We start from the raw sequence: 11,734 nt of genomic DNA on the forward strand, positions 1-11,734 counted from the left end.
CCGGAGGGTCCCTAGACCTCGGGTAAGAGCAAGTGGCCAGTCTAAGAAACCGGAGGCTGTGTCCGTGTTTTCTCGCAGGTGTCCCTCTGGGAGCAGCAGCGTCTCGCTGGGCGGCTCTCCCAGGGAAGCCCCAGGGACTCTGTGCTGCTACCTCTGGCCCAGGTTGGACACCGGCCCCTGTCCAGAACTCAGTCTTCCCCAGCGGCCCCCATCTCCCTGCTGAGCCCAGAGCCCACCTCTCAGACCCAAGTTCTCAACAGCTCAGAGACGCCTGCCACAGGTAAGATCAGCGAGGGACTGGCGGGGAGGCATGAGGAAGTGGCTAGGGCATGAGTCCGTGTCTGTGAAATGCCTTTCAAGAGAGTTCCGGAGGCCACACCTTAATCTCCTGTGAGCTCCATGGTACCCACGAAGCAGGCGAGAACATGAGGACTCAGGAAACCTAAGCTGACAGGGACTGGTTTACGGTTAATCGACAAAACTGGCAGTCAGGCCAGGACAGGAATTTCAGTCTCCTAACATGACCAGCCCTTTAAAAACAAGAACATTACTCATGATTGCTGTGCTCATAGAAAAGTATTTTGCACATTTTGAGACATGCAGGAAAAATATAGTAATAATAATAAGAAGTCACTAAGTTATCTTACTGCCCTAAACTCTGCTGTACCTCGTTCCAGGTTTCAGTCAGCCATCGTACCTGTCTGATGTCACAAACGTGTCAGCTTAACTGAGTCCTTTTTAATTTTTTGTTTTGTTTTTTGTTTTTGGAGACAGGGTTTCTCTGTGTAGCCTTGGCTGTCCTGGACTCTCTTTGTAGACCAGGCTGGCCTCAAACTCACAGCGATCTGCTGCCTCTGCCTCCCGAGTGCTGTTAAAGGCATGTGCCGCCATGCCTGGCGAGTCCCTTTTAATTTTTTTTTAAATGGTGCTAGGCTTGAACTTAGATTCCTGCTTGTGATAGGCAGCTGTTTTGTTTCCAAGCTACTACCAGCTCTGCATTCTGCTTTCTCAGCCAGCATATTATAAAAAAATCTTACCACGAATCCCTAAAACTGAGATTCTTATATTTTATCATAGTTTTATTTCTTTTTAGCTTTTGAGACAGGTTGTCCCTCTGAGGCTAGCTTTGAACTGGTAGCAGTTTTTCTCTTAGATTCCCAAGTGCTAAGATTTCAGGTGTAAATCACCATGCCCAGCTCAATGTCAATTTTAATTATTAGTTGGACATTTGAACATTTTTAGTTTTAATTTTTGTTCTCCCCAAACTCCCCCCCCCCTTCAAGACAGGGTTTTTCTGTGTAGCCCTGACTGTACTGAAACTCCCTCTGTAGACTAAGCTGGCCCCAAACTCACAGAGATCTACCTGCCTCTGCCTCCCAAGTACTGGGATCAAAGGCACACACCACCATCACCAAGCTTTAGTGCTAACTTTGTTTGTTTGTTTGTTTTTGAGATAGACTCACTAGGAAGTTCTGGCTGGCGTGGAACTCACAGAAATCCACCTGTCTCTGCCTCTCAAGCACTGGGGTTAAAAGTGTGCACCACCATACCTGGTCCTTAATTTTCTTATGTTTAAGTCTTTACTTCTATCTGGGATTATCTCTGTAGGGTCACTCTTCAGGAGTGGCATTCCTGGGCAAAATGGCATTTTGAAAGTCCTTGGTGTCCTGAGATGTGTAGACACTGAGTGTGTGTACAGGGCCTGTTTCTGGAGACTTCCCTTGGGGCAGGCTGACAGGCAGTTCCTTAATACCTTAGAGGGTTGCTTCTGGTACCCCAAGCTCACCTTATAAAGGTACCAAAGCCACAGATGCTCCAGTTCTTCATGTGAAAAAGGCATGATGTTTTTGTTTAACCTATGCACATCTTTCCATATATTTAAATCACTTCTATTTGGATTTTGATATCTAATACAATGTAGGTACTATGTAAATAGTTTCATGCTATTTGCTTATTATTTACAAGGTAAAATAGTTTTCTGAGTGTTTCCCATGTGCGGTTGGGAGGCCAGTGACTCTGGGTATCCCTCTCCCAGTCTTTTTTCTTTTTTAGGTTTATTTATTTATTATGTATACAATGTTTTGTCTGTATGTACACCTGTATGCCAGAAGAGGGCACCAGATCTCAGTATAGATGGTTGTGAGCCACTGTGTGGTTGCTGGGAACTGAGCTCAGGACCTCTGGAAGAGCAGTCAGTGCTCTTAACCTCTGAGCCATCTCTCCAGTCCCAACTCTCTCAGTCTTTACGTTTCCCTGGAATTGTTTTTTCCTCTCTGTGTTGGAGCTTCTGAGTTTGTGACACCCAGAGGGAGATGTCCTGTGTTAACTCTCTCTAGGTTTAGGGCATGAACTCTCAAGGGCATAGGAGATGCGTAGGGCCTTGTGAGGAGTAAGAGTACCAACAAGGCCATGCACAGTAGGTGTGAGTAGGGGGGTGCTGCCCTGGTGTGTACATCAGGCAGTCTGAGACATTTAGGCATGTGCAGAGGGAAGCAGGGCTAGCTCTCCACAGAAGAGCTGCAAAGGGAATGCAGCCGGGGACATGTGCAGGCCTGGCTCTGGAGGTGTGGGCTCTTCTCCATCTGTAGCCATGGCGGCAGTCTCCCTGGCATCCCAGCCCTGACCTCTGCTTCTTGCAGGGCTGGTCTATGACTCCGTGATGCTGAAGCACCAGTGTTCCTGTGGAGACAACAGCAAGCACCCTGAGCATGCAGGCCGCATCCAGAGCATCTGGTCCCGCCTGCAGGAGCGGGGTCTCCGCAGCCAGTGTGAGGTGAGGAGGTGGGGCTGTGCAAGGGAAGTTCTGAGAGGCCTTAGGGTCAACAAGAGATGACAGAGTGGGCAGTCTGGTGGTGGCAGAGGGGTGGGGGGGGAGGAAAGTTTAGGAGCTCCGTGTGCCCTTCCTCAGTGTCTCCGAGGCCGAAAGGCTTCCCTAGAGGAGCTGCAATCAGTCCACTGTGAAAGGCATGTGCTTCTCTATGGCACCAACCCACTCAGCCGACTCAAACTGGATAACGGGAAGCTGACAGGTAGGGGAGGGAGACAGATGATGTCCGGCCCTGAATCACCCCGAGCTTGCCCGGATCTCCCTTTATTGCCTCTGCCTCCGTACTTACTCCTCTTACGACTCCCGTGTTCCTCCCTCACGTGACCTGGCCTCTCCCCACAGGACTTCTAGCGCAGCGGACATTTGTGATGCTACCCTGTGGCGGGGTTGGGGTAAGTATGCGCAGAGCTCTCAAGCGGGCCCTGCCAAGGGCTTTCAGCCTTCCGTTGGGTTCTCTTGGCCACTCCCACCTCCCTGCCACTTGTGACTTGTGGTTCTGCCACTCTGGGTAGGGCAGGGCCTTTCCCATTATGCCGATAGGTGTCTCCCTGTCCTGATAAGTAGGTGTTGAGTGAGGCTCAAGGTGGGGTCACATTGGGGCGTGAGACTGTGCCCCTTTGCACGACCCCCCCGGTGGTCAAGGTGTGGCCATTCCCACGAGTTGGCAGCTCCGCCTGCCCAGGAGTGGGCCTCTCTCAGGCACTCGAGGTGTACCCGCCTTGACCTCCAGGCCACGAACTGCCTAGCGTGGGGCTGTGGGGTCCCTCCTTAGAGATTTAGGACTTCCCTACCTGGGCCACAGGCTTCCAGCCCTCCAGCTTTGCTCACCTCTCTCACTCAGCTGCTGGTGGGGTCTTCTGCTGCCTCTGGCATGGCCCTCCTTGCCTCAGAAAGGTCCCCGTTATGGTGTAAGGCAAGGTGTGTGGGAGTGAGATGGAGGCTGAGAACAGGAGGGCACGAGGGAGCTGTCACAGGGGCTGCTGGGGGAGCCATTCGATGCCCTGTTCACAACTCCCCCATTTCTTGCCACTTTCTAGTTTTTCCAACTGTTGTTGCTTCTGTTTTCTCCTCCCTCCTCTCCCTCTCTGTCCTCTCTCTCTCTCTCCAGCCTCTTGCGACTCTTTCTGCCTTGCTCGCCTCTCTCGGTCCGCCTCGCCCTTCCCATCTCCCCATCTTGCCCCCCCGGCCCCTCCCTAGCCTTGAGGCCCAGGGACTGGGTTTGGGGGGCCTCCCAGCCTGGGCTAGGGGGCCCGAGTGGAAGACAGTGGTGCAGACGGCCCCTCCAGCTCCGACCATCCCGCAGGGCCTGAGCAGAGGCAGCTGGGGCTTAAAACCCCTCCCGGCCCATGCCCCAATCCCGCCCAGGTAACGCCATGCCCCCTCCCCTGACTGGGGAGGCCGCGTGCTGGCCACACACGAGCTGGTGCTGGGACTTACGCTGGGAAGAAGTCCTGCTGGGACTGGGGGCACAGGAGGCCTTGCCTTTGGGCGGTGGGGCACTGGGGAGGCAGCTTTGTCTGCCCAGCTCCCTGCCCCTGGGGTCCTGGCCATGGGGTGGGTACTGCCTCGCTGGAACCCTGGCTCCTATGGGAAGCAAAGGATGACGCGGTCCCCGACCCCGGCCCCTACAGGTAGACACCGACACCGTCTGGAACGAGTTACATTCCTCCAATGCAGCCCGCTGGGCAGCAGGCAGTGTCACCGACCTTGCCTTCAAAGTAGCCTCCCGGGAGCTGAAGGTAGGAAGTTTAGATTAAAGGCTGGTAAGCTACAGAGGTGGTGCCGGGGTGATGGAGGAGGTTCCTTCCTGGTGCCAAGCTTTAGACACCTCGTTCCTTGTGGATGTGGCTACAAGGTTTTGAAAGGGAAATCAGGCCTGGAAGCAAGGTGAGATTTGACCCCTAGGTTCACGACACTTAGGAAATCAAGCCACTGGGCACTGGGGTGCTGTTGTCTTTGACGGTCCTGACCATCTGAGGTCACTTAAGACCTGTTTTGTGGCTGTAGGTGCATCACGGCCTTTTTCTCTTTTTAAAGATTTATTTATTTATGTCATGTAGATGAGTGCCCTGTCTTCATGCAGCCAGGAGGAGGAAACAGATCCATTACAGATGGTAGTGAGCCACCATGTGGTTGTTGGGAATTGAACTCAGAGCCTCTGGAAGAGCAGCCAGTGCTCAGTTGGGGTTGTGCTCAGTGCTCTAGCATAGGTGCCTTGTGATGATTTGCCTAAAGCAGCCAGCCCCATTGTGTGAGAGCTCAGAGCCCAAAGCAGGCACTGTGCCCTCGGTAGCAGAAGGGCTCGGCCACCCTCACCATTCTCCCTGACCTTAAAGTCCCCGCTCTACCGTTGGCAGCCACGTGACTTGGGTGGTTAGTTCACCTCGGTTGGCCCCCTCATCTGCGCACTGAGGGTGATGATAATGTTTGTGGGAGGAGAAAATGCAGCCTGTAGGAAGTACGTGGCACGGGGCCAGGCATGCAGTTTTATCTAATCGTCAATAGCTGTCAACGTGATGACAGCCAGCACCTACCAGGTTGGGGTACTCCGTTCAAGTGCAGCTAAAAGCCATAGCAGCAACATAGAGGCAGAGGTCCGGACCCCTCAGAGGGGTGTGCTGGCGCTCATGCCTTTTACTCCTCAGAGGAAGGGACGGGGGTGAGAAGCAGGCTCAGGCAGACGTGGATTGAGAGATGGCTGTTGGACTGAGCAGTGCTCTCCCCCCCTTGCAGAACGGCTTTGCTGTGGTACGGCCCCCGGGACACCATGCAGACCACTCTACAGCCATGTAAGGCATGGGGGGGCATGCGGTATGGTGGGGGCAGGCCTCCGGAGCCCTCCTGTAGGCAGAGGAGTACGGGGATGGGCTGGCAGGACCCTCTTCTCCCTCCTCCAGGGGCTTTTGCTTCTTCAACTCCGTGGCCATCGCCTGCCGACAGCTCCAACAGCAAGGCAAGGCCAGCAAGATCCTCATTGTTGACTGGGTAGGTCCTGGTTCCTGTGGTCATCAGACCCAGGCCTGCTGGCAGAACCCTGAGCCTGCCCTTGAGATTCGCCTCCATGTCTGGGTTTGGCATTCACCTCTACCTTAAGAATATTTGGGTGGATGCAGCACCCACATTAGAACTCCCAAGAGGCCCAGAAGAGGTGGGAGGCCTCTGCATAAGCTTCTTCCGGGGGGACAGGAGTTCCTGTGCTGTCTTTAAGCTCCATCGGCTTCTTTACGGCAGAGCAAGCCATTTCCCCTCTACATAGTAACGTAAGGGCATTATGTTACTATGTCTGACGGCATTGGTATGCCATTAGCCACCTCTAGACACTGGCAGTTCTCTGCTCCTGACGACAGCCCATTTCACAGACGAGGAAAGCGCCTACAGATTATTATCTGATGCTCACCTCATGGGACGTGAGAGCGAGACTGGAGTCCTGGGCCCGTTAGTTCTGAAGTACATGCGTCTAACCACGGGGCCGTGTCTCCTCTGCACGGACAGACGGGAAAGGGACATTTCTAAGCAGACATTGAGAACAGTGGGGGAGTTTGTCACAGTGGAACCTATGTGTGGTCTTGTGAGTCCAGGGCAGAGCCCAGCACGTCCTAGAGGACTGGGACCGGGACTGGGTCTGGCTCCGTCTGAGCTTGTTCACTGACCACGTACACTGCCTCATGGCTGTGCAAGACACAGTGGGAAGAGTCGATTCATGCAGGACTCACACACACACACACACACACACGTGCACACTTGCGCCTATATAAAGATGGTCTTTGCTGGGTGTGCTGGCACAAGCCTTTAATCTCAGTACTTGGGTGGCAGAGGCAAGTAAGTCTCCATGAGTGCCAGCCTGGTCTACATAGTGAGTCTCAGGCTAGCCAAGCCTACATAGTGAGACCCTGTCACAGATAGGAAGAGTCTTTCCATGTGGAGTTGGGGGATCACTGCCAGACAGCAGATTTCTTGGGGGTACTCAGTCCTGTGACCCTAGAAACTGTAGTTTCCTGACCCCAGCGCTCTAGAGTCCCGGTGCTCAGTGCAGCCACTGACCCTGAAGCGTGCCCTCCAGAACCTCCGTCTTTCTGCTTCTGGACTTTCCCTAATCAACTGCTCGCTGTGTCGTGCAGGATGTTCACCATGGCAACGGCACACAGCAGACGTTCTACCAGGACCCCAGTGTGCTGTACATTTCGCTGCATCGCCATGACGATGGAAACTTCTTCCCGGGCAGTGGGGCTGTGGATGAGGTAACCACATGCCGGGCCAGCGGCTTCCAGCCCGCTGGCTTTCTTGGACTCTCTCTGACCCCTTCTTCTGTGATCCTGCGCAAACGGCTCACCCTTCCCGAGCTCCAGCTTCCACCCTGGAAGTGAAGAAGCTGGGGGGGATTGGGCCTCTGTTCTCCTCACGTCTTCCTTGCATCTTGTTTTTCAGGTGGGCACTGGCAGTGGTGAAGGCTTCAACATCAATGTGGCTTGGGCCGGGGGCCTGGATCCACCCATGGGGGACCCCGAGTACCTGGCTGCCTTCAGGTAAGTACCCTAGAGTCTCAAGGGGCCAGTCCACCAGGACTGTGCCCTCCTCCCTTTCCCACAGCCCTGGGATGGCAGCTGTCAGTTGGGTTGCTAGTTTGTTCCCACTTGTTTACCAGACACTGTAGGCTGAAAATGGGGCTGGAGAGATGGCTTAGTGGTTAAGAGCACTGTCTGTTCTTCCAAAGGACCCAGGTTCAGTTCCCAGCACCCACATGGCAACTCACAACTGTCTGTAATGCCAACTCCAGGGGATCTGACACCTTCACATTAATGCACATAAAAATTAAATAAATTCTTAAAAAAAAAATGAGACACAGCCGGATGTGGTGGCACACACCAGGGAGACAGAAGCAGGCTGATCTCTGTGAGTTCGAGGCCACAAAGCGGGTTCCAGGACAGCTGGGGTGACCCAGAGAAACTCTGTCTTGAAAAACCAAACATGGGGGTTGGGGGGGAGCAAGAATGAGAAAGTCAGAGTTGCACATCCTAAGGATATTTGGGGAGAGCAAAACATTTAGTCAAAACAAAACAAAGCAACAACAAAAAAAAAAAAAACATTTAGTCAAAGAAGGCTTCCTGGAGGAGACGGGTCCCCGGCGAGAGGCTTGGTGTCCTTAAATGCTGTCCTCATGGAGGGATGGGTTTACCTTAGAAACTGCCGTGGAAAGACCTCCGGATGTTGTAAGCCGTCCTTGTCTCCTTCATTCCAGGCCCCTAGGTCTGTTTAGGAAAACGGAACCCTAGAGTTAGATCTGGAAGTCCTTTTCTCCATGAGATTGAGTTCTGCAGGGGCCCTGAGTGGGACTTCCGGTGTCTGTTCCGAGCCGAGCTTAAGTGTCAAAGTAGCCAACGATGCTGGGTTAGGGGCAGGCGGGGTAAGATGAAGATTGGCAACCCGGGACCTCAAAGGGTCCAGTCGTGCTGGTTTGTTCTCAGGCAGAAACACAGCGTGCTCATCTCCAGCCAGAGTGCTGAGTGTTTTCAGTCCCTGAGGCTTAGTGACCAGAGCAAGCCCCGTGCAGCTGGCTTGGCGAGTCACACACCGTGACCACTCTCACGCACATCCTTCATTCATCTCGTCACTGTCAGCTTTGCCCCCGTTCTGCCTCTGGTTAAATTCTCTGCGTGGCTGAATCCTGAGGCTGGCATAGCCAAGCCCCAGCCCGGGTGAGGAGAGCAGAGCTTCTCCTAGTCCCATTAGGACACAGTGTGTCTTGGTGTCCTGGGGGCAGGTGCCCTCAGCGAAGTCGGCAGGGGGAGCTAGTGTGGGCTGGCCCACTCCGTTTGTTGACCATGCCTCTCCTTGCATCTTCAGGATAGTGGTGATGCCCATTGCCCGGGAGTTTGCTCCAGACCTGGTCCTGGTGTCTGCTGGGTTTGATGCTGCGGAGGGTCACCCAGCCCCACTGGGTGGCTACCATGTTTCTGCCAAATGTAAGGGGCCCCCCAGATGTGGGGAACAAGAGCCAGGCTTTGTGGGGACAGGAATGCACTGCCAAAATGAGGGGAGGGGGGCAGGAAGCAGTGGCCACCATCCAGGGCCACATGTAAGGTCTGGAGTAGAACTTCAGGCCCTGGACTCCCCTGGGTCAGCCCAGCCCAGCCCAGCACTGGCCTCCTCCTCAGGACCAGGCCAGATCTCCACAGGTCAGACCCCTGGAGACTTAGATCTGCCAGATGGAAGCCCAGTTGTAAAATCCAGGCTTCCAGTCTGGGCTGTTCGCTGCCTCAGAGAGAGGAAGTTAGATCAGAGTTCCCAGAACAAATCTGTCAGTGTAGTCACTATGCCACAAGGTTTGGGGACAAAGAGATAGTTGTGGCCCAGTGAGAGAGACTTGGGCTGGAGGTGATGCTGGGGTCCGAGTCTCAGTCCCGGCCACCTGCTAGCTGTGGGACCTTGCATGTAAGAAGACCCTTAAGTTCTCAAGAGTTTAGAAGCATGTGAATGGGCTTTGCATGGGGCTCTCGTCTTTAAGACAATGCCTGTACAGGAAGATGCAAGCAAGGAAGTGACAGAGGTAGGGAATGGTCTGCCTCTCCTCCAGCCCCCTCCTCTTTCTCTCACCTCATCCATCTAGGTTTTGGGTACATGACACAGCAGCTAATGAACTTGGCAGGAGGCGCAGTGGTGTTGGCCTTAGAGGGTGGCCATGACCTCAAAGCCATCTGTGATGCCTCTGAGGCCTGTGTGGCAGCTCTTCTGGGCAACAAGGTAAGCCCCCTGTGGGCAGCTCTTCTTCCACGGGGCCAATGAGCCTGGCTCCTGCAGCTCCAGGACAAAGATGAGATGGGAAGAGGTAGGGCTGGAACAGGATGGCATAGTAGGCACCTTCCCAGGTCAGGTCTAGGGCCATCGTCTTCTGACCTCAGAGAGCTGGCAGCCCGTGTTTGTGCAGGTCCCTGGGGTCCCTGATGGAATGTTTCTGTAGGTGGATCCCCTCTCGGAAGAAGGCTGGAAGCAGAAACCCAACCTCAATGCCATCCGCTCTCTGGAAGCTGTGATCAGGGTGCAAAGTAAGTTCTTCCCCAGGACACTTGCTGGGTCCAAACTTGGGAGAGCCTCAAGGGCCCACCATCCCAGGGGTAAGGGTCTCAGAGAGTCCAGTGCCAGCTAGGTCAGGGACACACTGCCAGTCTAAGATAGGATTCCCAGGAACTACGCTAGGGGTAATGGTGGCCATACCCCCATGAGTGGTGGACCCAGCACAGACAGTGGCTTCCTTATGGCAGGGCAGGCCCTCCCATCTCTGGCTATAGTCTTGGATCAGGGGCCAGTGGCCAGGGGCCAGGCTGACAACAACACTCAGGCCTTGTTTGCTAAAGAGGCCTGGTTTAAACTCTTCAGTGCTGGTCACAGCAGCTGGAAAGCTGTGGGGAGGGCCTGCCTGGGTCTCACAGTAGAACCATTTTGAAGAGCCCACTGATGGAAAACATGTTAAAGATTGAGCTTCAACTGGGTATCTGCTGAGCACTTCCTGTGAGGGTCCAGAATCTCTGCTAGGATATGGCAATAAGTAGATTCCCGGTATTCAGGTGTGGTTTGGGAAACAGAGACCAAGCCACAGATAGAGCTGATGGGCCAGGTTCTGCCCTGAGCGGGTCCATACCCATCACTGTCTCAGAGTAACAGGATGGCGAGTGTTCCCACAGACCAGAGGTGGCGGTGCAGAGCAGCTGTGGGGATGCTTGGCCCTTCTTGATGCTGTGTTTTCTTACCTCCTATGACCCCACCCCTTTCCTCGGTACGGTAATTGAACTTAGTCAACTGCTGACCTACAGCCTTAGCTCTTCAGTTGTTTAGTTTTGTTTGATACAGCATCTCCTGTGTGGTTCAGGCTGTTTTCCAGCTTGTGCTCCCCCTACCTCTGTGAGCTGGAATTACAGGCATTCATTTCCATGCCTGGCTCCTAGGGGTAGACCAAGCACTGTGGAGGCCACATGAGGGGAACCCTGTGCCCCAGAAAGCCAAGGCATGGGGCTATGTGAGCAAACCTTGAGGTAAGCCAGATGTGGGACAAGAGAACCCTCCTGGTGCTTTTGGGATATCCATACACCTGTGGAGTGGCCTCTTATTTACTTGTTTGTTTTTGGTTTTTTTGAGGCAAGCTCTTTCTTCGTAGCCCTGGCTGCCCTGGAACTCATTAACTAGACCAGGCTGGTCTTGAACTCAGTAATCCAACTGCCTCAGCCTCCCAAGTGCTAGGATTAAAGGTGTGTGCCAACAAACCCGGTTTTATTTACTTTCTTAATTATCTTTTTATGTTATAGGGGTATTTTGTGCATGTATGTCCAGGAACATGCACATGCGCTACCCATATAGGCCAGAAGGGGGCATCAGATCTCTGAATCCAAAGTTTCCGATGGTGGTGAGCTACCGTGTAGAAGCTGAGAGTCAAGCCCAGGTCCTCTGGAAGAGCAGCCAGTGTTCTGTTGGCCCTTCCGTCTCCCCAACCCTCTCGAGTGGAATTTTAGCCAGAGAGGATGGGAAAGACGTTTGGTCATCTGTGGAGATGGCCTCAGAGCCATGTTGAATCTGCTGTGTTCCCCAGGGCTGTAGGGAAGAGTTGACTAGGAAGGGTGTTTGACTGAGAGGTGAGGGCAGGAAGGGGAGCTGAACGCTATTCTTGGGCTCTGCGCCAGAGCCCCCAGCCGTGGTATCGGTCCAGAGTACAACTCAAACAGCTTGTCTTCCTGCAACTGACCCAGGGTCTTGTCCTAGGGAAATACTGGGGCTGCATGCAGCGCTTGGCCTCCTGTCCAGACTCTTGGCTGCCCAGGATGCCAGGGGCTGATGCAGAAGTGGAAGCCGTGACGGCACTGGCATCCCTCTCCGTGGGCATCCTGGCTGAAGACAGGTAATGCCAGAGCCCCAGCGAGGCCC

At 54.0% G+C, this 11,734-nt stretch overlaps 1 protein-coding gene across 8 annotated transcripts in view; it reads left to right on the top strand.

Moving 5' to 3' along the window:
• Hdac7 (histone deacetylase 7) overlaps window positions 1–11,734 on the top strand; it is a 37,641-nt gene that overhangs the window by 23,176 nt on the left and 2,731 nt on the right. For all 8 annotated transcript variants that reach the window (XM_060388707.1, XM_060388710.1, XM_060388708.1 and 5 more), the window contains 13 exons: window positions 79–280; window positions 2,640–2,773; window positions 2,909–3,029; window positions 3,170–3,219; window positions 4,459–4,566; window positions 5,561–5,616; window positions 5,725–5,812; window positions 6,946–7,065; window positions 7,253–7,350; window positions 8,669–8,787; window positions 9,432–9,565; window positions 9,783–9,867; window positions 11,573–11,708. In XM_060388707.1, the coding sequence (XP_060244690.1) occupies window positions 79–280; window positions 2,640–2,773; window positions 2,909–3,029; window positions 3,170–3,219; window positions 4,459–4,566; window positions 5,561–5,616; window positions 5,725–5,812; window positions 6,946–7,065; window positions 7,253–7,350; window positions 8,669–8,787; window positions 9,432–9,565; window positions 9,783–9,867; window positions 11,573–11,708 (1,451 nt within the window). The remainder of the gene's footprint in view (window positions 1–78; window positions 281–2,639; window positions 2,774–2,908; window positions 3,030–3,169; window positions 3,220–4,458; window positions 4,567–5,560; window positions 5,617–5,724; window positions 5,813–6,945; window positions 7,066–7,252; window positions 7,351–8,668; window positions 8,788–9,431; window positions 9,566–9,782; window positions 9,868–11,572; window positions 11,709–11,734) is intronic.

Source organism: Meriones unguiculatus, chromosome 8 (genome assembly GCF_030254825.1).
Source record: "Meriones unguiculatus strain TT.TT164.6M chromosome 8, Bangor_MerUng_6.1, whole genome shotgun sequence".
Classification (NCBI taxonomy): Eukaryota; Metazoa; Chordata; class Mammalia; order Rodentia; family Muridae; genus Meriones; species Meriones unguiculatus.